Here is a 27363-nt window from a genome sequence, read left to right as displayed (position 1 = left end):
ATGACAAAACAAGTGCGCAAAGGGAAGTTTCTCTGTTTATTTATCGTGTTTTTAACTGACAGACTGCTATTGTTGCCAAGTGGACAGGCTATCTGAGACACAGGGCATCTTCAGACGTGTAGCACTCACGGTCCGTTCATAATGATTGAAGAATGTAAGCGGTCAGCTCCTGCTGGTTTAAACAGCCGCTGGTGATTATGAAACCTGGGCAGGGCCCTGCTGATTAAACAGAGTGATTAAGGTTAATTCAGGATGAACATGAGGCTGTTCACTTTAAAAATGTTAAATTCTTACCTTGGCAACAACTTGTGGCCTTGGAATTCCTAACCAATCACAAAGCTGATTCCTATGTGTCCGCACCGTGGCAATGTCGCTCTCCCTGGAACAGACATAAAGCAAGCATTTCACATACTATACAAATACTGATTGGTTTTACCTCTAAGGGGATATTTAAAAAATGCATCCAGTTTGACCAAGGTAATACTAACCAATTAGTATCACTTAGTAAGGTCATAACATCATCCAACACCTCTGGATCTATGACATCCTCATATGTTAGAAGCATCTCATACATCTGGCTGGCTGTGGTCTTTCTTATCTGGAGTTGAACGAAAGGAAAAGTTCAGTTTTCTGTCAAAGCAGTTGTTACACAAAACAATGTCAAAAGAAAGGCGAGTCTACAGCCATGTTAGCAGCTCTGTAAGGTTACTGACAGCATGATAAAAGGTCAGCCTTTCTTAGTAATCAAATTAAACCTAAAGGCTATGACTAATCGGAAAGCGACTGGTTGTGCATGTATGAACAAAGGAAGAGGAGACATATTTTGACTTGCTGACAATGCAAAAGAGAAGTCATGGGATTACAACGGCGATCAAAAACTGATTCGGGTTTCATATTTCATATTAATCCATCTGAAAAAAGAACTCAAAAATAAAAATCCTTCATTTCATTTAGCATTTAGTTATTAAAAGACATTTAAAAGACATGAACTGAACAATGATTCACAGCCTGCCTGGAAACATATTTACATTACAGGCAAACTGAGCCAAAGACAAAGTAGACAGAGTCCTAAATGTTCCCAAAGAGAGCATTGAAAGAGGGAGCACCCTAACTGTAATTTAAATATAAGCTCATTCAAAAAGGTATGTCTTAGGATTTGCATTAAAAACAAATAGGGAGCTGGAGGGGCCTGAAAACTAAGAGCTCTGCCCAACATTTTGAGTCTACAAACTCTTGTTGCCAAAAGCAGGCCAGCATTCTGGGAGTGAAAAACTCTTGTGGGGTAATCTTGTGAACTTACCACAGGGAATGAGTGGCAGAGTAGCAACAGCAGTTGGGACAAAACTTTCTTCCTCACCTCACCCTGGAACTGGACCAGCCCGCTAAAACTGGGAAAACACAAACCAGAACAGTCAGCATAAATGCTTCATTCCTCCAGTGCTATAAAGGATGCACAGACTTATCAACACTTACACAGATATACAGGCACGCAGCTTGGACACATCTTTGGACTTCTTGACTTCTTTGCAAAGGGCCAAAAGGTCCACACAGAACTGATGACTTAGAAGATAAGACAGAAAACATTTAACTCCTATAGATAGAAATATATATATATTTTTTTATTATTTATTTTTGTTAAACAAAGCTGTCACAAAACTCACTTTTGTTGTGTGGTGAAGATTTCAAAGGAGCCATTGGCGAGCATCTGATTGAGCATCTTAAGTAAGGGAACAGACACCCTAAAGAAAAGGGACGAGAATTACACGTGTACAATGTAAGGGAAGGTAGCGAATGAAAAAGTTGCCCATTAAAAAAAAAAAAACAGGTTTTAAAGAGCAACTTTAAGAAGAAAAGTCTGAAATGTGGTGGCCAGACGGAACACTTGGCAGCTTGGTCACTTACCGGTCATTGTGGAGGTTGTCTCTGAAGATGCCGAGTAACGAATCTCCAAACTGTGCCAGAGCAACACCATCATTCTGAATCCCTTTCAGAAAGTCAAACAGAGATTGGGAAGAAAAATGCACCTGAATGGAAGCAGAAGAGAGCAGCAGTTAATGCACAGCTGGAGCCTGAGGGTCACAGCAATGGGCATTAAAAACATGTATAGAATCCTGAGAGGGACAATTCATTTTCAGTTTAGCACATCCACAATCACACAACACCCATAATAATTAATATAAAAAACAGTAAGGCCTAATAAAATAAGTAATGACATCAACAAAAAGACCAGAAATAGAAATGTTTACATTTGTTATCATTAATATGTCAACCTTATAAATGTAATTTGAAACAAGTACCATCTGAGTTCAATAGTCTGAAAGCAGGGACTAAAAGAATTTAGAGTAGCGGTTAACTATCCTCAGGGATACATAATAAGAGCAACCTGAGGGCATCATCAGAAACTCTCCGGACAAAATATGATGACACAATGTTCTTGACCTTCTTTATGACCCGTTTCTCCCAAAGGGAACAAAGCCCATTTGCTTAACTCGATAATTTGGGGTTTTGGCTAATTGTCTACTTTTACTTGCACTCAATCATAAAATGTGAGTGCAAATGACCCACAAAAACTAAAACCTTGACTGCAGTAACAAAATTGCTGCGTGCTTACTGGCAAAGGGCTCGGCGGGACCTTAGAAAGAAAAACAGCATAACTGGTGATATCACCACACTGCACAAAGTGTCAGGCCTTGCAGCGTAGCAACACAACAAAGCAACCAAACATCCGGCTCATGCAATTACTCAAACTTCAGGTCTGATTACTTCCTCTCATTTTAAGTGTGATATTTGTTTTGTGTCTCAAAGGTTGAAATCAAATCAAATCAAATATAATCACACTTTAAGCCGTTGAAATGCTCGTTTGTTTTTCTTTATTTGTGGAACTCCAACAGTTTCTGCAGACTGGCTTCAGCTGAGCTACATGATCCATCGGTGTTGAAACAACTTCTGGAAAGTTAACTTGCGCTCAGGTTCTCTCTAGCCTGTGTGAATATGTGCCTGTGGTGTGAGAATCTTAATATTGGCCCATGAATCGCTGCAGCCTTGGCTCAGTTTCCTTAATGCAACCCTGTACAAACATATCAGTCCCTCTCGTCTCCGAGGATGTATCTGTAGCAGAGAGAGGTTAGAAGAGCAGATGATGAAAACAAGACGAGAGCAAGATGGTCTCTGTGGGAGCGTGTTTACAGCCACCAATGGAAGATATGTTTAACTTTATTGGCCTCAATGTTGCTATTGCAGGCTTTAAACATATTTTCTTTCTTACGTTCACAAACTCTAAAAGTTAAAAATAAGCTAAATCCTTATGGGTGAAGCCTCCTCTGAATGGCTGACTGTAACAGGTTAGGTCCTGTCGAGGTAGGAGGTAGAACCTGATCCACGTCAGTCATGAGCCCAAACTGAACCTCCAGAGATGGACTATAGCAAGCATACTTATAGGCTAAAGTGGAGATTTAAGTCATGAGAAATGTTTGGTTTTCCAGCTCCATAAGGAACTCATGAAGTTCAAATCCCTCCTTTTAGCTGCATCAAAATGGTGGAGAAGAACAATGAAGCGTGACATGTGGGATTTTAACAACTCACTGAAGGTCAGGTGTTCCACAGACAGCGGGAGGTTATGGAGAAGACTATATTAATCACAGCGCTCCCCCTGCTGGTGCCAACGAATGCATAATGACAAACATGAGCTCACCTGGCTGCAGGTAACTCATGCAGTCATGAGAAAGATTACCCTCTTATCAACTGTTTTTACAAATCAGGACATAATAAAAAGAAAATCATCAAGTCTTAAAATGATTTAAACACAACCTCAGATGAACTACAAGATATGGCATATTGCACATTGACATAATTAGTTTAACAAAAACTAAACCAAAATGCAGAATATCACCTTTATCTCAGACTGTGGAGGTCTCAGTAAGCATATGGAATGTTAATACAATAAGAAAAGACTGAACAAGTGTGGCTTGTTTGGGAAGGAGAATGAAGATGGCAGCACAGCTCAGGTCTCCAAACCAGATGACTTGTTTGAACAAAGTCCTTTGGACACACCCGACCAGGGTGGAGATGTCTGGCCATAATGCAAAGTGCCACATTTGGTGAAAACCAAACGCAGCACGTGAGCCCAAAATACTCATACCAGCTGTCAAATACAGTGGTGGAGGGGTGATGATATGGGCCTGCTTTGCAGCTTGAGGATCTGGACACCTTGAGTTGACCATAAACTAATCCATGTCCCAAAGTATTCTAGAGTCAAATGTGAGGCCATGTATGTGTCTGACAGATGAAGTTTGGCTTATTCAACGGGACAATAATCCCAAACACGCATGCAATGAGGTGCTGTAGCAAAGAAAGCTATTCCTGAAAGAATGCCAGCGAACCTCCATGAACAGAAGTAGTATTGTGAAGAAGAGTGAGCCAAAATTCTTCCACGATGATGTGAGAGACTGATAACTTAAAAGACACAACAATCATTTAAAGTTATTTCTGGTAAAGGTGGTTCAGCAAGCTCTTGAACGGTGGTATGCACTTAAGTTTTTTCACGCATGGCCTCTGCACTTTGGCTTAGTTTCAGTTAAATAAAGACACTGTGTAATATGCCATGTGTTGTTGACCATCTAAGGTGATATTCACTTCATTTCAAGACTTGGTGATGACCACATGCTCTTGTGTTATATCCTGATATGTAAAACTTAAAAGATTGAAGAGGGTGTGCTTTCTTTTTCACGAGAGATCAAAGTTAGCTTCATTGTGTGGTGCTACAACATCCCTCCTAGCTTGTCATTGAGAATATATTTTATAGAATCTTTCAATAATTGTATATGTACTTTTTGGAGGTTCTGTATTTCACAAAATGAATGAAATCTAAAACATCCATACAGATAACAGAACTACCGTATTTTGCTTACTATAAGGCTCACCTGATTATAAAGCATACTCTCAATTATGGGGTCCATTTCTGTACTAAACCCATACATAAGGCGCACCTGATTATAAGGCGTACGTATTACCTAATGTTCTCTGATTGGTTTATCGTTGCCAGCACACGTAGTGTATGTATTACGTCCCTGTGTCAGCGGGAAATGGTCCGACGGTCAAGGACAACATCGTCGGCCGTTTTTACACTTATGGTCAAATACACATGGTCAAACTTATAAACTGCACATTGGTCTGCATCACCCATCTCAGACTGAAGAACAGGCACTCACTGGGACACTGACAAAAGCATGAATGATGACACGATTCAATCGCGAAGTACGAGCTCGATACAATCTTCGCCCCATTCAGAGTGAATGACTGGGATCCGACTGGATTCACACCGAACGCAAATCGAGCGATGGAAGTGGCCAGATGCCATTCATTTCCAATGTACGAGAGCGAAGAGGCGCGGCAAAAGTGAACGTGGCGGTGACCGGTGCGAAGGGAGAGCGGTGAGTCATGTGGAGGGGGATTAATGCTCGATGAATGCTCTGTGCTCCCCTTGGTAAATTCAAAATGCCGGTATCCGTGACAGATTTTGGAATCCGGTGCACACAAAGCGCACCGAATTATATGGTGCACAGGCATTTTTTTGTGAAAATTGAAAGCTTTTAGGTGCGCCTTATGGTGCAGAAAATACGGTATAAAATATGTATGCAATTATTTGTTTCCTTTTCTATCTTGATTTTAAAGCCTTTTTTCTTATCAGGTGCTTGAATTGTGAATACAATTACTGTCAATAAAATCAAATCAATATTGTGGGTGAAAGTGAAGTTTGATGAAATGCTGAATAAGGGAAAATGATGCCTTGGTGGAGCTTGGGGAAACCAAGTGCTTCAGCACTCCATGACGTTGATTGTGTGAGCCTCTGGGGTGCTCCTGCAGGGACAGAATCCTTTCTTTAAAAAGATAGTTAATAAACAACTACAGTAAAGTAAAGGTTGGGGTTTGGTGAGTGCAAATGGTCAGATTTAAAAAAGGACTTCCAGAGCATTTAGTGGCAACTCTGTATCCTGGATTCTAGAGTCTGCAGTTATTTTTGCCATGAATTGCACAGCTGTGCATCATATTACTGTGATTTGACAATATTCTACTTCTCCACCTACTGTGGACTCTGTGATCCCTCCTGCAGACATAGAGAGCCCCAGCAGGGTGTGGTACTGATACTCAGGCAATCCAAGCAGCTGTGCGATGTACTTGAAAGCTTGAGATGGAGCATTCCAGTTTAGACTGGTTGTGGTCTCACTGAAAGACATAACAAATTGAGTCAAAGTTTAACAAAAATGTCCTGCATATACAAGTGTGCCATGTCAGCATTATGTACACTTGCCAAAACGAGAAAAACTGGCTGCTACAAAATCCTGGTTAAAACTTGTGAAAACAGTTTATAATGCTGCGAGTCCGACACTGGATTAACTCACAAAGGTAAGATGACCAGCAGCTCCTCTCTGTGGGGTATGTGAGGTACTGCAGGCTCAGTGCTGTGCAGGAGACGCAGGAAGACGTTGCCAGCGTGCGCTCTGTAGCGGTCAATCTTCTCCGCTGCCTGTTGAGCCAAGCAGCACATCATAGGCTTCACCCTGCAAACACAGCGGGTTGAATAGAGACGACGCAGTCCATCAAATAAGTCATTGTTTTTCAGCTCATTTTGGTGCATTTATGTAGTTCAGGTACCAAAAAAGGAGGAATTGGCTAATCCTAAAAAAGCCAGAGGAATACTTTCTGCTGTCAAATCAGCAGCCAAACATTTTCAGATTCCTACGTACAGGTCTGGCGAAAGGATCTCGGGAGCACTGCTCGCCACCAGCATGGTTACTTCCATCAGACTAGTCATTGCCGCCTCTCTTACCCTGGGAAAGTGACAAAGAGAGTGAAGAGTTCATTTTTGCAATGAGATGGGTGTGAAATAACATCCTGCTCTGAATAATTTATCTAAAATCTGTAATTCAAACACATATAGACATATAGCCACAAACCATTTGAATAAAGTACTTCAGTTTCCCCTGGAAATTAGTGTTGTTGTGGCAAGAAGTAATGTGGTAATGTTAATGCGGAATCGGGCTTTCACAGAAAAATCACACCCTGAAAAAGTTGCTTGCACAACTTTCTGGATTCTGTCTAACTCGCTACCGTTCTAGGCATAGAGCAATGAATATTGTAATAAAGGGAGTACTCTGTTAGTGGGAAATGTAAGCTGGATGTAAGCGTGCTACGAAAACAACAGTAGGAAGTGTGAAATGTAAAGATTACTAGACAAAGTAAACAAAGTAAAAGAGGCAGCCCATCCCATGTTAGGCGACTGGTGACAAGTTTGGTGACAAGCTTAGTGACATTCCTGGCGAGTCCATAAGCATGGCCTTAAGCTACTACTGAGAGAAGCATGTGCGTTCTGTGCCTGTGAGGAGGTCAGAAAAGCACCAGAGGCGAGCTAGGCGCACATTTCTAAAACCTGAGGCTAATTTAAAAAGGCATGCGAGTATTTACAAAATGAATTTAGGTGAGCAAGAGTCCAGTACTCACCAGGCCCCTACGTCCCCTCTGCTGTCTGTTGTATAGTCTTTCAGACTGTTGAGCAGAACATCATACACCTCAGCTACATTCTCCGAGCACAGGACAGAGTCAGGGGAGCCGTGGGCACAAACACCTGCCTTCGTACATACTCTGATGGAAAAGAAGTTCAGGAGGTAAAACACAACTCAAAAGGAAGACACATAACCTGATAAAATTAGTCTTTTGAGGAAAGATCCAAAATACCATTAGATAAATGGAGGGACATGCCATTCAGGTCTCGCAGGTCTAGTGAGTCATCTGTTTACTTTAGCATTACTACATTTGCACAGCGATGTGTTTAAGCTAGCAGGTAACACAAGGCACAGATGTCCCCTTTCCATCCAACCACACCTGCACTAACAGATATATCAAATAATCGTACAGAGATGAAAGAGAGAAATACACCAGAAATGAGTTTGAAAACTCACTGAGCAATTGATCTGACTGCATCCCTCCTTGCCTCAGTGAAATTCCCCGCCTTTTGGCTGACAATGCACATCTGCTGAAGGCCCTCAAACATCTAACACAGACAAAAACGACACTTAGAGATCATATATTGAGGCAGTGAGATATAGCTTGAGTAAGTACAAACACACTGCAATCACACCTGCTTCAGGTTGTTATTGATCATAGCTTTTGGCAGACCGCCAAGGGCGAGGGCAGATCCGCTGCGAGTGAGCATCTGTGGACTCTTCAGCCCTTCAATGTACTGAGATACTAGAATATCTAAGCATGTGCACACAAACAAACAAGCAGCAGTTAAAAAGAAGACTAAACATGCATGCAGACCTTTGGATTTACATTTACTGCGTACAGAATAACGTGTACCTTGCATTTGTGAATCAACCTGGCCTGTCTTGTCCTGGTAGAACTCCTCACACAAAGCAGATAAAGCTGACACAACTGCAACCTGCAGGAGGAAGAGCAATGAGTGCTAAACAAGATCCAAACAATGACAGACTAGAGATATTTCAAAGCTTTGGAAAGTACAACTAGGAATTAGCTGGCATGTAAAAAAACAAACAAAAAAACCCCCAATAATTAAGCTTACAATCATGTCATCCCTCCCACCAGTGTTGAAAAGATGAAGAGTCTGGATGGTGTCGTCGATGACCCACTGCCAGCCAGCTGAAACGCATTAGATACTTTCAGCTCTGATGTAGATTGAAAATCCAAGTATAAGAGCATCGGTTTACAAGAGTTCGCTTACTGATGACGGGGTCGTTCTTAAAAGGCATTTTGGACAGGGACAACTTTTCTACAAGACTGCAAACTGCAGAAAAAGAAAAAAGGAAAATATCAGCATTACTTTTTATGGGATAACAGATGTGTACTTTCAACATTCTAATAAAATTAACTGAGCTAATTTAATATTAGCCTTCAAACTTACTTGCTTGTCTCATCAGCAACCCACCAAAACCCCTATGCAAAAAAGCATATTGTTAACATGAGTGACATACTTTCTTATATATATATAAATAAATAAAGATAGATGTATGAACACCAATAGCACAAAATTAAACCAATTCTTTCAGCTTACTTGTATTGTTTTCTGTCGTTTAGCTGCAAGTGTGTCAACAAATATAAGTCAGAAACAGCAGGTATTCCGAACACACCTTAATTCAGGCAAAAAGTCTCGTTGGCAACCTACGGTACACTTACCCTGTGGTGTATATTCTTTAATGCATCCACGCATTCTGGAGAAATTATGTCCACCACAGCCCTGTCAGACAAATCATGCTCATTCCAATCAAAATCTCATTCAACAGATAAGAAAACAGAAATGTTAATTAACTCGGTGTGCAGTTGCTTAAAAAGCAGTAAAACCAAAATCAGGTGTGTCTTTTGTAAAAATATTCAGCTCTTTATGTTTCTGCTAATAGGCAATTCATAGATTTTTAAAGTCTGGCAATGATGTCAGCTACACAACCTCCAGCACCTTCTGTTCATTTCTAAGTTTAAAAAACTATGTTACCCGTCTTAACTAGGTCAAGGGCATATTTCCTTGTGTACTTCAAGCTTACCTGTTGCTCTGAAGGCCCACTTTGTACAGAGAATGTGTGATCTCTCCACATGCCAGGATGGCTCCATGGCGACCATGAAGGTCCATGCCAACTGCCATGGTCAACAGCTGTGGCAAAACTGAAGCCAGCAAAGAAGAAAGGGGGTTGCATATCTACTCATAACCTTTGATCAAACGTTTCATATAGTTTCGAAGAAGCAGCTCTTGTGTGTGCCATGTGACTGGAAGCTAAACTCTGGCTTTCGAACAGGATAGTTGACATTGTTTACTTGTTGTTGCCATGTAATCGGGCGCTTGAGGCGTCAAGTTGTGGAGAGCTTTAGTGGCGAGCTCACGTATCGCACTGCAAAACACAAATGAGTACATTTTACAAAAAGAGACAAAAGCAAAACCTTACAATATATATCACTAAATATCAGGCGGTACTATCACTGAAGTATGAGTACATATACTGACCCATCCCAGTGGTTGATCTTCATGGCTAGTAAATGGTCAATCATGGACTTGGTGTACTCAGGGAAGCCTGCTATATAGACACTTGAGAGAAAAAAACCAGAACATTTTCAGGCTATACAAAGATAAATAAATCTTTTTGCATGTCTCTGTTCCCTCAATCAAAAGTGAAAGAACAATATTCTAATTGTCTTTTCTCTCTTGGTATCTGCATCTCAGCATTCAGTCATACCCTGAGGCTAGCGTCTGTCACTGTCACTGCATACATATTTCCTGTGTTTGAGGGGGTAACAAACTTCTTTCAAAGGTGACATTTCTTGTGCTTTTTATTAATGGATCTGACTGCCAAACATATGTGGAAAGAGACAGACGCTGCAAGTTAAACCGTAACAAAATATTAGCCATAAGTGGGTTGTAATACTTAACAATATCAATATATGAAATATGAAAGTTAGATGAATCTTTAAGACGAGGAAATCAAGCAGGGATGTCAACACAGAGCAATGTCTTGGCCTGAATGTATTTTTTCTTATTGGTATAAAGTTTTATAGACATTTGGTACCAATGGCAACAAGATCTGTAGTGTCAGGGAAAAAAAGACACAATCCAATCAGCTGCCACCCCTTTCAATCAATCAAGTTGCTGTTATGGGTATTGTAAGCATTTGATAAGTTGCAGCTTCCCTTGAACATTTTGTGACTGATATAAAAAAAAAAAAAACCTTAGGGTTACTAATACAAAGACATAGTTCCTTACCTAATGTTCAGATAGCAGTTCTTGAGATTTCCTACAGCATAATAGTCTGCTTCTGTTAAGATGTCGATTCCATGTGGGAATGTCCCCTATTGAGACAGAAACGCGTTAAAATTTTGAGATGGAAAGTGATTTGGTTAGCCATGACAGATTTTAACAGTTATAGCTTAAGGTCTACTGGCAAATCAAGTGTTTACAAGTGCCCTGTAGCCACACTTGGAGGCCATTTTCTTTGAAAGCTCTTACTAACAAGGCAGGTTTGAACATGAACTCGATATCTGGTCACAAATAAGCGTCAAATCAGGGTAATTCTGTTAGTCATGATACTCTGGTAGTCAAAACTTCAGTCACAAACCTGTCGGCCGACATTCTCTTGGAAGGCAGCCTGAGACAAAATGAGACATAAAATGAACTTCTCCCATGTAAACGTATAAAGTTAGTTATAAAACAATCTGAAGATGTGGAAGGGAGAACTTACAGATGCAGCTCTGCGGCAGTTTGTATCTCGATCAAACACAGCTGTGATCAACAAAGCGCTGCGGAGACAAAAACAAGTATATATTAGATTAGATAAATCATCAAATAAAGAACTTGTCTCAAGAGCTGTCCCCCGAATGCAAAGGAAGAGGTGCATCTTTACAGTCACAGGAGGACTGAGTAAAAGTATGTAATGTGCGGTCTTGGGCTTTTTGGTTTGACGTTTAAGTGTTTCATTTAAGTTGAGATCATTCCCACGCAACTGATTTTAGCTGCAGGTTCACAGGACAGATGGTAACATCATAGCAGGATTTACCATAAATCCCAGCAATACATGAACTTGCACTCACTCCCATTTTGACCTAAACATCTCCCCACACTGCACTGCCCCTGCACGTCTCAGGAGGAGTGGGCGTGAGAATGTCAGTTGTTTCAGGGTGGGCATCCTACATATACATCAAAGTGACAGCCTGAGACAAAACTGCTGTTGGCCTTGTTTGCTTTCCTCCGCTGTACCAGACATGGAGATTTACCAACTGTCCCAGTTTAGCTTTACTAACTGCCCTTGCCCAGAGGGCTTGGAAACTAAAACAATATCGACTGCACTCTAGGATTTGCTGTAAAGAATATTTTGATATTATACTTTCCAATGCTAGTATACAAGTACACAGTCCCAGAGTCACAAAACTGAACTTTCTCTAAATGTCATCATGAGCAGAGCAGGAACCAGCTTGTCCCGGCACTGCTGCGAAACGGTGACCGAAACCTACAGCAGCAGGCGAAACCTGGCATTCCTGTAAACTAGGGAAAGGGAGGGTGTTGTCCCAGGCCCTGATGATAATTTTCAGGGTTGTTAACACACGACGCTGCAGAGCTAGTCTGCACAGTCAGAGGCCACAGGTCCATACTTGCAAGCCAAGAAAAAAAAAAAGAGATCAAGGATGAGCCAAACCGTTACTGTTCACAAAGAGCGAACGTACGTCACTGGATGATGGTACAGCTCTCTGCCCTGGTTGCAGAGTAGATGTGCAAGTTTTAAGCTGTTACTCCTTAGTCCTTGAGCCCCTGGTTTTAGAACAAGGGCCTCTTAGTCACATTGCTCTCTATCCTGTAGAGTGAAGGAACCAACTGTAGTCCCATCTCTACAGATTTGTAACAACCTAAAAACAAGTCCACATAAAAGCTGCTTATTGGCCTAAAGCACAAAGTTCTATCTAACAGATGACTGCATCACTCATTGGCAATCTCCATGACTTTATGCAAAGTCAAGCAGTCGATGCCAAATCAACAAATACCAGTTATGTAGCGACATGTATGATGCGCAGAGAAACTGGTTTGAGGCTGTGAATAACAGCTAACTGGCTAAATCTTAGCATTTATCAACGCTTGGGTAATTCACATTGAGCTGCCATAAAATAAATAAATAAAATCTGTCATTATCTGTCCCTCTCTTGATTACAGTTGTCTTTTTTTTCCAAGCAGCCAAGGAAGGGATACTGGTTGCGACGATAATTGTAGCTTCTGCTGCACAACTACTGACGGTGAACAGCCGTGGTCAGTGACAAAATAAAGAAACAAAGATTACAAATGGTGAAACACATAAAAGGGGATCCTTCAGCACAACAACAAACTGGAGCACATTCCCAATGAAAAACAGGAGTCTGAAAATAAAGGAAACTCCTAACAAGGTCCTCCGAACAAAACTTAGTGCAGTGTGCCAATAAAGCCCTTTTTTGTGCACATCTGAAAGGGTGGTTATTGTAAACATATGCAAATGACCGTCAGCTAAAATGAAAGCAGATAAAAAGTAACAATTTTATTTTTTTTTTATTTTTTTTTTTTTTAAAAAAGGCACATTCGCCGTCTTTTTAGACCAACCTGGATTTTCCTGGAAGATAAAATAAACCTTTAATATGTCCCACAGCATTGAGATATTATTACTTGTGTGCGATAAGTGACAAAAAAAATAATAATAATTTGGGCAACACAAGATAAGATTCTTTTAATTGCCACTTGAAAGGCAAAAAACACCCCTTAATGTTCAGCTGCTGTAAAAAAAAACAAAAAAAAAAAACATGTATGTGAGGTTTTGAACCATAAGGGGGAAAACGAATGAGGTTACCTCGCAATCTGGGTGACAAAAGGCTGGAGCTCCTTGGGTTCATAAGCCCTGGCAAAAGACCAGCACACGTAGCAAGCAGAGTCCCGCACATTGGATCCAACACTGCATGCCCCCCTCTTTTCCTCATAGGTCAGGGACTTGATAATAAGTGGCACAACTGAAAGGAAACACAACAATTGACACAAGCGCTTTATGCTGGAAGCATATCCTACATACAGGGTGTGCAATGTTTGTGATAAACAGATAGAAATATTACAAATTAATTGAATCTAATGCCCTAAATTTTTACTGAATTAACAGTTCTGTGCACCGTATGAACAAATTATATCCAACAATGAGGAAGGGGAATTCTAATCCCCCCCCCCCCAAAAAAACATATCCTAGTAACTCAGGTTGATCTAATCTTACGGTTAAAATCCAAGCAAATCAAGCCTTTAACAGCACATGGAGGAAATAAGTAGTTTATACAAATGTCATGTGGATTTAGTCAGTTCAATATATAAGGAAGAGTAGAAAGGAGCCTGTATGGCCATTTTGACAAAATGCAAATGGAGACTGAAAGATGAAGAAAGAGTTAGATCCCCCCCCCCCCCCCCCCCCCCCATTTAAATCATCGCTTGAGGCTTGACTAATATCAGGTACATCATTGTTGCCCGAGGGCCCTGCTGTTAGGGCTGAGGCCACACCCACCCGGTGAGACAACACCTTAGAGAGGAAACCTCACCACACAACCAATATCTCCCACATTCACCACTGCACAGTCACAAACGCACTCTTAGAGCACACTGAAGCGGGCGTCTTGACCAGATACTGACGTCCGCTGTCGGTCAGTTCTCGGTGGCACAAATACGAGGGAGAACACACTGTTGCTTCAAGTAGAGGAGGTAAGGCTTTATCTATTCACCTGTTTTTTATTGGATCTTTTTTTTTTTTTACTTTCAAGGAAGCAGCGATAGCTTAAACTTACTTTAAGGCAGAACTCCATCCAAGTCTTACTGTGATATTGATCAGTGATTTGTTGCTTTATGCGTCTGTAGGATTTAGGGGGAGGTATATGCTGACATGTGTGCACCTGTTACCTATAGATCTTAATTAGCCCTCGTTCAGGCTGCTATGAGTGATGCTGAGGAAAATACCTGGCTGTGTGCATGCCCTTGTTAACGTTTATACAACATATCTATGCGTATAAAATAGTAATCCTTTAAATTGTCTTTGCATACAAATATTGGTTTTGGAAAAAAAAAAAAAAAAAACTCACCTGAGTTCATAGCATCACATTGATTAGATTTATTTTGAGCATTTATCCATTAAAAAAAGATCAAATTCTGACTGGTTTACAGTGAGAACATGTTAAAGGAGGGTTTTCAAATGAATTTTAGTTCTTTAGAAGGGAGTGTCAGCGTGCCATTTCAGTTGAAACTTGTGTGACGACTTCTTGCGACAGTGCACGACAAGCAGGTTCTCCAATGCATGCCCTGCAACACTTAACTCGCAGCTTTAGGCAGCGCTTCATTTCAAAAGGAGAACATGAAGCTTTTCAGACGCCACTCTGCAGTGTCTAAAAAGTTGTTTATTTCAATTATTACAATTCAACAGTAACGGGCAGAGATAGCTCTCGATCTACTGAGCCGATGAGCTCATCAAGTGATGAATCTATCCTGCAGGTGTAGTCATGGGAAGCAGGTGGCTCGTGGTTCCCACGCCGACAGCACGGAGTTTAGTGCGGCTGAGGGAGAAAGCAAGTCTCTGCATGCCCTCCAGGTCTGTGCAACTAAGTGAATAGTGTATCTGCCTTGGCTGCCCCCAAACTTTATTGGACAGAATATCAAAGCGATATCAAAATGGACTGACATGCGAACAAGCACCACAAGCGGATACACGTTGGCTGCGGTCAATTACCGAACCGAACCGAACTAAGACTGGACTGTGTACATACAAAATTTTTCAGCTACTTCTCTGCTTGCTATCCTACGCAGTGTAAAGTAAGAACTGGAGAAATACGTTAGCCTGAGGGTGCAGTGTTTTGTGCAGCCAGAGATTTTTCTAGCAATGCAGCTAAGGAAACATTCGGAATTAAACCTTCCAGTGACAACAACTCTCCACCCGAACCGGTCAAACAACTCTAAACAAGCCTTGAGGCTCATTACTTGTGTAACAACTTAAAGATAATCAAGAGAACACCTTGCAACAATTCAAAGTTTGCTTCTAAATCATTTGGGGTCGCGTTCGCAGACTTTACCTTCAGCAAAGTGGCACCTCAAGAAAATATTGAGCATTACCAATTCCTCATCTGTGCTGTGTCTCATTCTTCTTTCAGAAAAACATTCTTTAGAGTCAAGATGGACATGGTTCAGGAGCGCAAGCCAAAAAGGCCGCACTACATTCCCCGACCACCAGGCAAGCCCTTCAAGTACCAGTGTTTCCAGTGTCCTTTCACCTGCAATGAAAAGTCCCATCTCTTCAACCACATGAAATACAACTTGTGTAAAAACTCTATATCCCTAATGTCACAGAAAAATGGGCAAACAGCCCGACAGATCAAGGCTGTCGCAAAGGGACCCCTTGTAAAATCTAAGGATTGCACAGACCTCCTCCTCCCATCAGCTCAGAACACGAATCCTGAAAAAGAAGGAGTTGAAGAGAACAAAACCATGAGCCAAGATGACACAGAAGAAGTAGATGAAAGATGTGACAGTTCGGACGAAAAGGACAGACAGAGTGTGACTCAATCGAGTACACTCAGAGACACCGAGAGCATTGAGAGCAATGAGGTTCAAGATCTGCCGCGCCCATCTGCTTTCTCCCCTGTCACACCCAACCGTGACGGAGCAGAGGCCCTGAAGTCAGCTGTTCGCCACACCGAGGATTCGCAAACTATCAACCAGCCGAGCTTTCCATGGGGCAGGAGTTCATCAAGCATTCCCTTAAAGCCATTCCCTCCTCTCGTGGTTCCTGAATACACTCCTTTTCTCTTGCCTGAACGTCCCCTGTATCAACCATTCTACCTTGCAGGACATCCCAGAGTGAATGAGCCAAACTCTTCTTCTTTCCAGCCAGAGTTTTTGGATCTCCAGAGACCTGTGGTAACACAACCCATTGCCTCACCTCATGCATCCCCCTTTTCCCCTTACTCATACAGATATTGCCATACTCTTCACTCAGGACACCCTCTGCATTACAATCTATACAGACCCCATGAGCTGCCCCTGCCGATTACAGGACCCAAATATATTCCTTGGGATTTCTATGGACCAAATCTTGGCCATAAGGATTATGACTTATACATGCATTCACATCCCAGTCAGAGCCACCCACCCAGCTCTACACAAGAGGAGAGCCACCCCGACCAAAGTGGAGACAAGGCAACAAGTCTGAGCCCTAAAGAGGGCTGCTCAGCTTCAGGGTCCCCTGACCGACCAAGTCAAGCAAACATCATCCAGAGAGATGCAGGGGCCTCGCAGTACACCAACATGGGCGTGTCACACACCGTCCTCCAGCTTGGACAAACAACTACAGCCGTGGAACTCATGGAAAAAGATTTCAGGAAAGAGGAGTCAGCAGAAACCTTGATGCAGTTACGAACTCAGCATCTGGATGGAGGGTAAGTCAAATGATCAAGTTTAGTTTTTTTTTTTAATTAGAAAGACTGTTTAACAATTCAAATTGCTGTATTTTGTCATTAACTTTCTGCTTTGGTCCGTCGCTTTCAGGTCAGCCAAGAGCAGCAGATATTCCTTTGTGTATGCTTCTGAGCCATGTTCCAAAACCACGTGTGAACAAGACCAGGAGGACGACTCGGACGACCTGGCACCTCTCAACCTCTCAACAAAAAACCAGGACCAAGAGGAAAAACCTGAGCATAGACTGAGGGGGTCAGAGCCATTAGATTCAAAGAGCACTGAGGTACCTCTGAACCTCAGCCTTCGAGTCTCTCACTGCAGCCCCCTACAGAGCTCCGCCCTGAGCACCTCACAGGATCTTCCACAAAGACCTGCTGGAGATCTGGATGAAGAACCGTGTGATCAGAGGCAGACTGCAGCTCTGGCCCTCTGCCAGCTTGCCACTGCAAGCTCAACATCCTCTTCATGTGACTTCAACACTGTCTGCCAGCCCTCAAAAAGTTCTGCCAACACTCCATGTGCTGCTTCTCAGAATTATACCAAGCTACATACCAGGGCTAAGGCTAGAGGCGTGAAAAGACCAAACAGTGAGCAGGCTGAGAGGAAATGCCATAAACCAAACAAGAGAGCAAAGGCACCAGTGCGGGCCCTGAGGAAGAGGCCTCGTTTCTGCTAGTAACTTAACTCTGACTGTTGCAATGTATAGTGTTCCCCACTGAAAGCTTCAGGAATCAAAAGACTTTTCACTGTCTTGACTTATCACAGAAAGTAGTTTTTTCCCAGCAGATCTCGATGTGACATGCCAACATCTTTGCTAAGAGATTATATGTAAATAAATGAATATATATAAATAAAGAAAGAAAGTCTTGTTTAATGCAAAGACTTATTGTTGAAATGGGGTCTTATTTAAAGAGGAACGTGATTGCATTCTCCATAAAGTTGCATATGGAAAAAGTGGAAATGTAAATATCTACGAAGTTTTCTAATAAAGAAATAACAAAAGCAAAATTTCTCAAACAGTCCTTGTATTTAACAATACTGATTCAAATTCTATTTCACGGCACATACCATCAGTTAGTCTTGAAGGCAGCAGCAGTCCTCTCCTTCCCAGTTCTGCCAGTGCCAGGCAGCCACCATGCCAAGCATTGTCCGTTTCCTGAAAACTTGAAAAGGAACACATATGCATCAAAAGTCAATATATGAATAGAATATTGCTTGAAAATACTTTTCTTGTAGTTGCCTTTTTGGGGAGGAAAAAAAATGCATGTATGAAATAATAAATGTAAGGTGTGACTGATGAATAGAGTGAGTACATCCCGAGCATGTATCTACCTGAAGCAGTCCAGAACTGATCCAACCACCTCATCTGCCAGCTCCTTGGGAAGCCTCCCAGTCACCCTCCCAATGCTGAAGTGTTTTAACAGAACACATGAATGTGACACACATGTTCTCTATAAGCAGTTGCTTTTTACATAGAGACAAAAACAAGTAGGAACAAGGAGCACTCCTCGTTGACGCATCAGCTTTACATATTTACCCTTTTGCTGCAGACCAGCGCACAATGGTTTCCTTATCTTTCAGTCCAACAAGCAAATGCTCTGCGAAATAAAACGTAAATTGGATTTTCTTTTGCAATGACATTGTCAGAACAGATGTTTCAAACTGAATGGAGAGAGAAACTGACCAATAACAGCCTCCACTTCCTCGGGAATGTCATAGTCCTCCTCTTGTTCTTGTGTCTCCATCTCAGGAGTCACGGCAGCACTGGTTGCAGAAGGCTGGGACATGGAGAGGTTTGCTGTAAGAGAGCGGCTGCCTCTCTGGTACCTGAAAATATGCCCGTTAACTTTTTAAAACACTTAGTCCTGTGCTCCTGTTTCATCGAGTCACATCTCACCAAGTACGACCAAATGTTTTGCCTTTTCTTTCAATCGACTAAGATCAATTATATGACATTGACTGGTATTATGTCTGACCTCCAAGCAGCCAAACGCGGCTTCAGGAAAGTGAGGCCGAGTCTCTGGATCAGTTTAACACCGAGTTTTCGGACCATGGCCTCGCTGCTCTCTGACAGATGTTTCTGCTCCAGACACTGCAGAACTGTTGGAACTGGGAAACATCCAACACACAGGCATAATTATCAAAACAGCATCCACACCACAAGGGTCACAAGGTCAAAGAAATACTATTCAGAATAATAGAAAACTCCCTTACTGCAGGGAGATGACACAATCTATGAATTCATTTACTTTCTCTAAGGAAGAATACACTCGTACAAAGATTTTTGAGCACGTATAATTTTGTTACCTCACAAATGCAACATCTGCTAGTGAGTCTTTATTAATCCTCATTGGAGAGACAACTCTTAAGCTATCACTTAACCATGGACAAAACGGAGAAAAGAGGACCTACCATACTGTAAGAGGTCATCTCGTTTTCCATGCTTGAAAAGCTTCGCCTATCGGACATGAACAAAACGTAACGTTTAAGAAACCTCAGAAGCTGCAGAGGACACATCGACGGCAGTAGAATTTGGGGAAATATCACACATTTTGAAAATGTAATTACTTTACTTACAAACTGAAATAACACCCATTACAACCATATTCACAAGATTCCTTCAATCTTGGTTTGTCAAAGCCCTTCAATGCAAGTATGGAAGCTGGCGAATGAACACATGGAGCCAGTCTTGAATGCCTAAAGCTACAACTGGGCTCCATGCTTTATTATAGACATAAAGTACAAAGCAATGCTTTTTAAACATGTTATTCAAGTTTATGTGTCAATGACTATAATGTACTTGCTGAAGGTATGAATAAATTATCTTAGAACACAAATCAAGGTGTTTTCAAATTGTCCTCCATCAATAACACACCGGCAGTGATGCAATGTGGGAACGAATACGATGAAAAATGGGATTTAATTGAAAGCAAGTCTCCTCAAAGCTGCTGAGAAACGGTTTAGCTTGAAGCAGTGGATTAAACTGACGCCGGTAACTTGAAGAAACAGATCCCACACAGGCAGCAGGTGCATTACACACCTGCTCAAACCACACAGGGCATTGTGTGAAACATACCAGTCATGTCAGCTCTTGTAAATTACCTGCTGCAGGTTTAATAAGACACTGCACACAGATTACTCTGTCTTCAAACACCCACGAGGACAGACGCTCAGGCTACACCACAGGTGGAAATATATTTACCAGAGACTGCAGAGCACCGTTCAGCGCCATAATGTCTTTCATCGACTGCCCATTGGCCTGAGTTATAGTGGTGAGATTCCAGTCCAGAAACTCTCCGAGGCGTTTCTGTTTCACATCGGGGCGGGTCATAAACCTGTATGATCACACAGAGCAAGGAATAAGATGTTTCCGAAGAAAAAACAAACGCTGACTCTCCAGGAGCAATCTTGCCCTCTGCTGGCAAACAAAACTAATTACAGGTGGAGTACTTCATCTTCTTTGTTTCTATTTACAGTGTGTATCTATAATAAAATACCTTTTAATTTAAAAAATGTCTTTAGAGACAAAGGTCACATTCGGTTTTCATATCTACAAACACATTAGATACGAAAGCATTATTAATGCATTATTAATTATTTTGTTTTTCCTTTAACAAAAAATGTTTTTGTTAAAATGTCCATGTCGCAACTCTTACTCTTACATTTACAGCATCTAAAATATGAAAGATGTTTTTCGGTTTCAGTTTGAGAGGATGACTGATTTAATCCCTTTGGCCTAACTGGACAGCCACCGCTGTCCCAGTATACATGCGCTGGGGAGGGGAATCAAGTTATGGACTGAGCCGTGTCCAACGCCGCGATGCCGTGGACTGTGTGAGAAAGCTCAAGACATTCTGTCACTTCTAACTTTACCTTTAAGGCCCTCTACAAAACAAACATGAGTATTTTGATCAGTTTTTCTATGCATTTGCTTGCATCTACCCAATGCAAACGCAGTTTTGGATAATGAATCCCAACTCACTTGATGAAGACTTTCACGGACTCTGACTGTGACGTTAAGTGTGAACAGGAACAGTGGTCAGTTACTCCTTGGTCTGAACCTATGCACCAAATCCCCCTTTTGTTGACCTGGCTGGGGAAACACCAGCAGGTTTTCACCGAGGCTCGAGCAGACTTCTCGTCATGGGCACAACTTTGAGAATAAAGTAGCTGTATAGCTACGTTGCCTTTATACTACTGGGAAGACGATCAACTGTCAGCGCTGTTAGAAAAGTTTACTTAACTTGTGAAGCCTTTAGCTGGTTATTAAAAGTGGTTTGGACAATAGTGAGGCATATATTACCACTTGAACCTTGTGTATATGTAGTTAATTGTCACAGTTTTGCAGATCTATACAGATGGACATCTTTTTGTAAAAGGTGCTATGTGGATGAGATGCGTTTTTTTCTCCACCTTTTTTCTTTTAAGGGATATAGGGGGAAATACCTTTTTTAAATTTTTATTTAATGCTCGTGTTCATGTGCATTTAGCCTGAGTTTCTTGAATAATGATTTTGTCATATGACAGGGGAATATTATCAACAGGATTTTATCGGAGAGGACTAAGTTCTACACAGACAAGCACATAAGCTGTTTCATTATTTCTGGTGTCATGGAAACATGCCCATGAAGTGTCAGTGTGCATATCCTCAGAAACAGGCACAATGCATACATGGTGGAAAATTGAGGTGACCAGTACATGTAGTGCAAGAGTGACTGCAACCAGATATCCAACATCTTTGATAAAATGGGCCTTAAATACCATATACCAACTCCACAGCTGTCGCTTTTTCTACAATGATCCTAACATCAAACAGATACTAAACTCCTTTATGTTAGCCTTTTCTTTTAAAAACTAACATCTACTCCCCTACCTGAAAAATACTGTACCATCTCCCTCTTCTGGGATGGAGACAGCCACAGATCTAACATCTTAGCTGGATGACAACATCCAGTCTAAATCCTCTAGCTCCCTGCTCTGAGCAGGGAGCACACTATTGCATGCTATTCATGTTTTTCAATGTAAATGAGTTACAAGTTGCTGTTAGCTGTACAAATGTTAAAGACTGTAAAGATTATTCCATTAATTCACATATTACAACTGATTTCCTGTGTGGTGTTCAGACGCTTACTTTGATACCAGCACCGATGCAGCATCCCTGGGACTGTCACTTACAACTAGATAAGACTGGAAAAAATAAAATGCATTTTAACAAATTACACCAATATACTGTATAATAAACATGGCTGAAAAACACTACAAGGATAAAACAAAAACTTTTTCCACATGTTAACCGACTGGATCCTGTTAATAAAGGCTTATCTGTGACTAACAGACTTGGATCATTGGTATGAATACTGTGGGCACAAGAGGGCAAATCAAACCTCAAATAATGGAAAAACAACTTTGAAAAACAGATGTGTGAGATTACCATTAGTGATGGGAAACAACTAAGGCAACCATGGAAAAATTATGATAAGTTATTGACATTTGGTTACTGTGTGACAACTGCGACAGGCTTAGTCATACCTATCATGGAATTACAGCGGCAAATCAAGATTCACAGACACACAAACTTATTTTTCTATCGCAAATCAACATAACGGAATTACAACATATAAACGACTCTTACCTTTGCAATCGCTAGAATACGGTCCATGGTGGACTCTCTGGCCTTGCCGCCCTCCGACTCCAGATGACCATCCAGACGAGAAAGATCAAAAGGTATGAGGCAGGTCATTGACAGCCACAATAATAACATGTAGCGAGTTTCCCAAGTCTGAAAGAAATGCACGGCAAAGACAACAGCGTTGGATGCTTTAACATTAAACACTGTGATCCAAATTCAAAGATGAGTAATAAGCCTGTCTAAATCATTACATTTCTATCACAAGATCCCTCACCATTTAAATGTGATTGTTTTGTTTTTTTTAAAACAAACTTCAGCGTTGTGACATTCAATTGTACTAAAACAGCCAAATTAAGTTTAGAGAATAGTCATGTTATAATCAATATATATCATTCTTCAATAGCTAAATCCCACCGTTGTCACCACCTCACTGAATCTATGCCATCCAAGTATTCAACTCACAGCATTTGTTCAATACAGTTATTTCTACGACAACCCTGTGTGTAATTGCTGAAAAATACTGGATGATTATTGCTTTAACTGAAAAGTAAAGCCTTTACACGCACTCACCTCTGAGTCTTTTGGATCCTGTCTGGACAGCAGCTCCAGAACAGGCTGAACATCGGACACCTCGTGAGGAAAAAGCTGCATGAAGATTTTATACCCTCTGACCTACCAGAAACAGAGATATAAACACAAAAAAATCCACGGCCTGAGTAATGTATGAGAGAAATTAGTGATCGAGGCCTGCAGGCTGCAGCTATGCAGGTTTTTCAATGACACAGCAGACAAAGCCAACGTTTGTTTTGTTTTTTACTAACCTTACAGATGATGTAAAGAAACTTGAAGCTCAAGTGAACCAATGATGGTGGAGATTTTTCACTCTTCACCAAGTCCAATATCATATTCAGCATCCATTCTAATGGAAATGAACAAACAACGAGTGAATGTGTGCACTACACGTTCAAGTGACTCTTTTTAGGGTTATACTTGCAGTGTACCTAGATGTGGATCCAGCAGATGAGGCTGCTCTTGATATTGGTTCATGATCACTATGAGAACAAAAGGGTAGACTGTGATGAAATGCAAATGCATTGAAACAACAAACCCAAGGTGTTTTTAAATGGTTCACTTTGGCTGCCCCACCTAAGAACCTCTGGGTCGTAGACTCGCTTTCCGCCAGGTCCCCGTGGACCTCGGAGAGGCTCGAGATGAGAGTGCTGATCTCGCTTTTCTCTATAAAGCCGCCCAAGACACAAGTTTTGACAATGGCGTCTGTCTCCCCCTCTTCCCCACAAGAAACTCCATTCTCAGTGTCCGTCAGGGCCATTCTGTTCAGAGTTTTTCCCACAGAAAGTCTCTGCAATAGATGGCAGGTTTCTTATTCCAAGTTCTGCGCCACTTAGCCAGCTAATGCTAGCAAATACGGCTATTAAATTAATTGGTGGAAATTAGTGCGAAACATACAAATTTGCTTAAAAAGACTACATAAACGCCGGTTTCAACCAAGAGAGTTTTAACGACAAACACGCGTGAGCTCAAGCTAAACTGAATTCCGTTTGACAACAAGAAGTTATTATGTCTAGTGTATGATGCTCGCGCAGAGCACCTACCAACACCACGCCCCAGTACGGCAAGCGAAATGGTTCATGTTGGACTTGATTTTAAAGAAGGAAACAAAGAACGTTTTGCACCTCCAGCATTTACAATTATATAATAAGCTTATAAGATCTAATGATTTTAAATTTAAAACATTTTTTTGTCTTATTAAAAGTTTTCAAATACTGATATAATACAAACGCGTCTCTTCAAGATCAGAGAAAGGAGAACAAAGGATGAAAATATGAAAGATCTGAAATGCATAGTTACATCAAAATATAAGAGATCAAATACTTGATAATATTCTGAAAATTAAAACATCTGTACAGGACGGTTATATGCATCAGTAAAGGGGTTAGGGATGCAAGTGTGTCATTAAGTTGCATCTGAATGCTTGGTGACCCGCACTTGAACAACATGATGGAAGTCATTGTGCACGAGAGCAAGAGTTTTATACAATGAGGAGGTATCACTATCTGATTTAATAGTTTTCCTGCTGGATAAAAATAATAAATACAATTAATCTACTTTTAACAAACACTTTGAATCACAGCAGGATTACTTAGCAGGAGACTTAGCAATGGACAGTCTGATAACCTAAGCTATAACCTATACAGTAACCTGTTTATACAAATCAAGCTACAAACAGCAAGGATTTACAGTATTTATTGCAATCAAACAACATTGTTTAGGTGTATCTTGTGTACCATGTATGACATGAACATTTAAGCTATTATAATGTAGATACTAAGAAATGCATTCATTATGTTAATCAGCCACTCTTTGAATATAAGTACAATTAATTCAGGTTAGGTGCATTCAGTAATGGCAAGAAACAAACAAATAAAAATGGAATTTAAAGAAATAAATAAGAACCCAAAAATGCTTTTACATGCAACAATGCATGATTAAGTTTGTTAGGCTGTAACATCAGCAACCTACACTTCATTCAATGTAACTGCAGAAAATATCAATTGTGGTTATCTTTGCTCAAACATATAGAGGACAAGATTCAGTTAGTTAAACTTTAGAAGCAGGTTGATGTAAGTTGAGCTGGTAGAGCATAGTTGTTTTGGCTGTTAATATGCACTTTTTTCGCAACGTAGCAGATATTAAAATTACACACTGTTATGTTTACTCTCTGTAAGCATTAGTCACACAGTTTTGGTCAAATTACTAACATATAATTAAGACTTTGCTAGTTTTTCAGAGTATAAAGCTTTCTGAAAGTGGCTGAGCATTCATTTCAGTAGGTTCTTCATAATTCTAACTGAAGAGCCTCTGTAGCCACCACCAAAGTGGTTCCAATGATTCAGATAATGAAAGAGTTGATAAAGCTGGTTTCTCTTTGAAAATTCTGGTGCTTGAGGAATCTTTTCATGGTAAGCAGAGTAGAAAGAGCTGTTGAAGCCACCAAACATCGCAGCGATACCCAGCTCAAACTCTGAATGGCCGTAGAAGGAGGCAGGGTCAAAGATGACTGGGCCGTCTGCACACTCTGCCACATTGCCTCCCCATAAATCGCCATGGAGGAGAGCAGGAACAACCTCCACATCTGTGAAAAACTGAGGGATCTTCAGCTGTAAACAGTAGACACAATAAGTACAATGCACTGTCAGATTACTGACAAAATTGGATGTTTAATATTTCCAGTGAGGTCAAAGAAAAGGTGCACCTGTAGATTGGCCCATAGTTCTCTCGCCTCCCTGTCTCCATACGATTTCTCCACCATGTTAAGCTGGTGCTCCAGCTTCTGCTGAGAGTAAAATGACACCCAGTCACTCTGCCACTTGTTTACCTGGGAAGGTAAGGAAAAATAGATATTCTGACTCTTGACATCAAGATATGTGGAGCACACACAAACAGTATGTATTACAGAAGTACAGTCCAGTATTACTTTGTTTTACCTGTGGTAGATATCCACAGCATGTAGGTACATCAAAACCAAATTTCTCAACAACAGCCACCTCTGACTGACCAGCTCCTTTTCCTAAATAAAGTCACATACATTCAATTTTAAATCTGTTGGTAACTCAAACTTAAAAGTTAAGAGCCATATGTGGTAAGGGAAATATATTTTTGGTCCATTTGTCCACATTTGCACATACTTCAGCAAAAGTGAATTACCTACTGTCTGCTGCTCTTTGTTCAGTTTTTCCATCTGTCTCTTGTTGTGAAGATGCATATCTGCCAACTGCTCTCCAAGCTGCCTTGAGTACCTGCCAAATGGATTTGAAAATCGTCACTCACCATAAAGAAGAAAAATGCCAGAACTCTATGCAGGTCTGAACTGAAACAGAGGAACATCAAAAGTGTACAAGAAGGTTCTTACTTGCTAAGACCTTTCATGTCAAGATGCTCCATCACAAATACGCATCCTCTTGTCTCAAGCTCAATCACCTTTATGGGCTTTGGGACTTTAACTGTATCTGTCTTTAAAATGGCTTCCAAACTTCCCATCTCTCCATCAAACATCAATTTGGCCTGAATAATACACAAACAACAACTAGACTGGTGATCAGTGTAGTGACACTCATGTATAACTATCTAGTGGTTTACAAAATGCTAAAACAAACGCAAATGACACAGCACACAGCACTCAGCACACCAATGACAATAGCATTCAGAGAGTGTAGCAGCTGGAACAAATCCTATTCAGTGATGTGTGAAATTAGCGCTGATGGAAAGCCCGAGATGCAACAACTAAATGCAATGACAATCAGTTAAATTAAATTACACTGTAATTAAATAAATACCTCACTCTTGTGATTAATCTTTACAAACACTCTTCCAAAATCAGTATCATAACTCTGGCCCTCGCTGATGCATCCACCTCCTGAGTGACCGGTTGGTTTTAGCATGGACGTCCCCAACTCTTTCTTTAACTTAGCCTCCATGATTTCTCTCCAAGTTTAAACAAACAAAACCATGTGACTAATACAAAAAACGAACTGCAAACGCTGATCTCGAAGTTCAAGGGGGCGTCTCTGACATCTACGTTATGGGGAAACCAGCTAATGGTTGAGTATCGTTTTAGTTTCCGTGTTATTGATTTCAGATTAAATCCCGACCAATCAGAAAAAAAGTCTGCGATCATTGCCCTATCGTTGTGAAGTTTTATAGTCACGTGAGTGTCGCTATGGTGCCAAGAAAAGGGCTA

At 41.0% G+C, this 27363-nt stretch overlaps 3 protein-coding genes across 4 annotated transcripts; 1 reads left to right on the top strand and 2 right to left on the bottom strand.

The window, feature by feature from the left end:
* Nucleotides 1-24222, bottom strand: tbcd (tubulin folding cofactor D). 2 transcript variants are annotated; one of them, XM_072368025.1, is made up of 39 exons: nt 23751-24222; nt 23606-23656; nt 23426-23523; nt 23175-23276; nt 22608-22754; nt 22107-22162; nt 20178-20310; nt 19388-19433; nt 18952-19084; nt 18660-18802; nt 18513-18573; nt 18308-18382; nt 18044-18138; nt 13356-13512; nt 11235-11292; nt 11112-11141; nt 10760-10845; nt 10007-10087; nt 9820-9893; nt 9552-9669; nt 9190-9250; nt 9068-9090; nt 8918-8949; nt 8738-8800; nt 8579-8655; nt 8356-8437; nt 8135-8253; nt 7956-8047; nt 7498-7638; nt 6744-6827; nt 6399-6557; nt 6084-6222; nt 1903-2024; nt 1662-1739; nt 1474-1560; nt 1301-1388; nt 489-598; nt 295-379; nt 1-219 (listed from the first exon to the last, which is right to left on the bottom strand). In XM_072368025.1, exons 1-39 carry the CDS (start codon nt 23932-23934, stop codon nt 196-198), a joined length of 3594 nt encoding a protein of 1197 aa, XP_072224126.1. In that variant the 5' UTR covers nt 23935-24222; the 3' UTR covers nt 1-195. The 2 variants fall into 2 exon arrangements, with proteins under 2 accessions (XP_072224126.1, XP_072224127.1); XM_072368026.1 differs by having other exon boundaries at nt 1-216.
* Nucleotides 14079-17983, top strand: znf750 (zinc finger protein 750). Its single transcript, XM_072368027.1, has 3 exons — nt 14079-14239; nt 15673-16956; nt 17066-17983. Exons 2-3 carry the CDS (start codon nt 15695-15697, stop codon nt 17649-17651), a joined length of 1848 nt encoding a protein of 615 aa, XP_072224128.1. The 5' UTR covers nt 14079-14239; nt 15673-15694; the 3' UTR covers nt 17652-17983.
* Nucleotides 24223-24859: 637 nt separating the features above from the next.
* Nucleotides 24860-27235, bottom strand: fn3krp (fructosamine 3 kinase related protein). The gene is made up of 6 exons (XM_072368439.1): nt 26960-27235; nt 26536-26687; nt 26331-26422; nt 26111-26193; nt 25879-26001; nt 24860-25783 (listed from the first exon to the last, which is right to left on the bottom strand). The coding sequence occupies exons 1-6, from the start codon at nt 27098-27100 to the stop codon at nt 25445-25447; spliced, it is 930 nt and encodes a 309-aa protein (XP_072224540.1). The 5' UTR covers nt 27101-27235; the 3' UTR covers nt 24860-25444.
* Between the last annotated feature and the right edge of the window lie 128 nt (nt 27236-27363).

Source organism: Leuresthes tenuis, unplaced genomic scaffold (genome assembly GCF_036924035.1).
Source record: "Leuresthes tenuis unplaced genomic scaffold, fLeuTen1.0.hap1 SCAF_17, whole genome shotgun sequence".
In the NCBI taxonomy this organism is placed as follows: domain Eukaryota; kingdom Metazoa; phylum Chordata; class Actinopteri; order Atheriniformes; family Atherinopsidae; genus Leuresthes; species Leuresthes tenuis.
This window is presented reverse-complemented; position numbering and strand designations above follow the sequence as displayed.

Excerpts from the sequence above, each read along its gene's own strand:
- znf750 (XM_072368027.1), top strand. The coding sequence starts at position 15,695 with ATGGACATGGTTCAGGAGCGCAAGCCAAAAAGGCCGCACTACATTCCC. Across the intron at positions 16,957-17,065 it reads ACTCAGCATCTGGATGGAGG|GTCAGCCAAGAGCAGCAGAT; the intron begins GTAAGTCAAATG and ends CGTCGCTTTCAG.
- tbcd (XM_072368025.1), bottom strand. The coding sequence starts at position 23,934 with ATGGCCCTGACGGACACTGAGAATGGAGTTTCTTGTGGGGAAGAGGGG. Across the intron at positions 23,657-23,750 it reads TACGACCCAGAGGTTCTTAG|TGATCATGAACCAATATCAA; the intron begins GTGGGGCAGCCA and ends TTGTTCTCATAG. Across the intron at positions 8,254-8,355 it reads GGTTGATTCACAAATGCAAG|ATATTCTAGTATCTCAGTAC; the intron begins GTACACGTTATT and ends GCACATGCTTAG.
- fn3krp (XM_072368439.1), bottom strand. The coding sequence starts at position 27,100 with ATGGAGGCTAAGTTAAAGAAAGAGTTGGGGACGTCCATGCTAAAACCA. Across the intron at positions 26,688-26,959 it reads AGATTAATCACAAGAGTGAG|GCCAAATTGATGTTTGATGG; the intron begins GTATTTATTTAA and ends TGTATTATTCAG. Across the intron at positions 26,002-26,110 it reads GCTGTGGATATCTACCACAG|GTAAACAAGTGGCAGAGTGA; the intron begins GTAAAACAAAGT and ends TTACCTTCCCAG.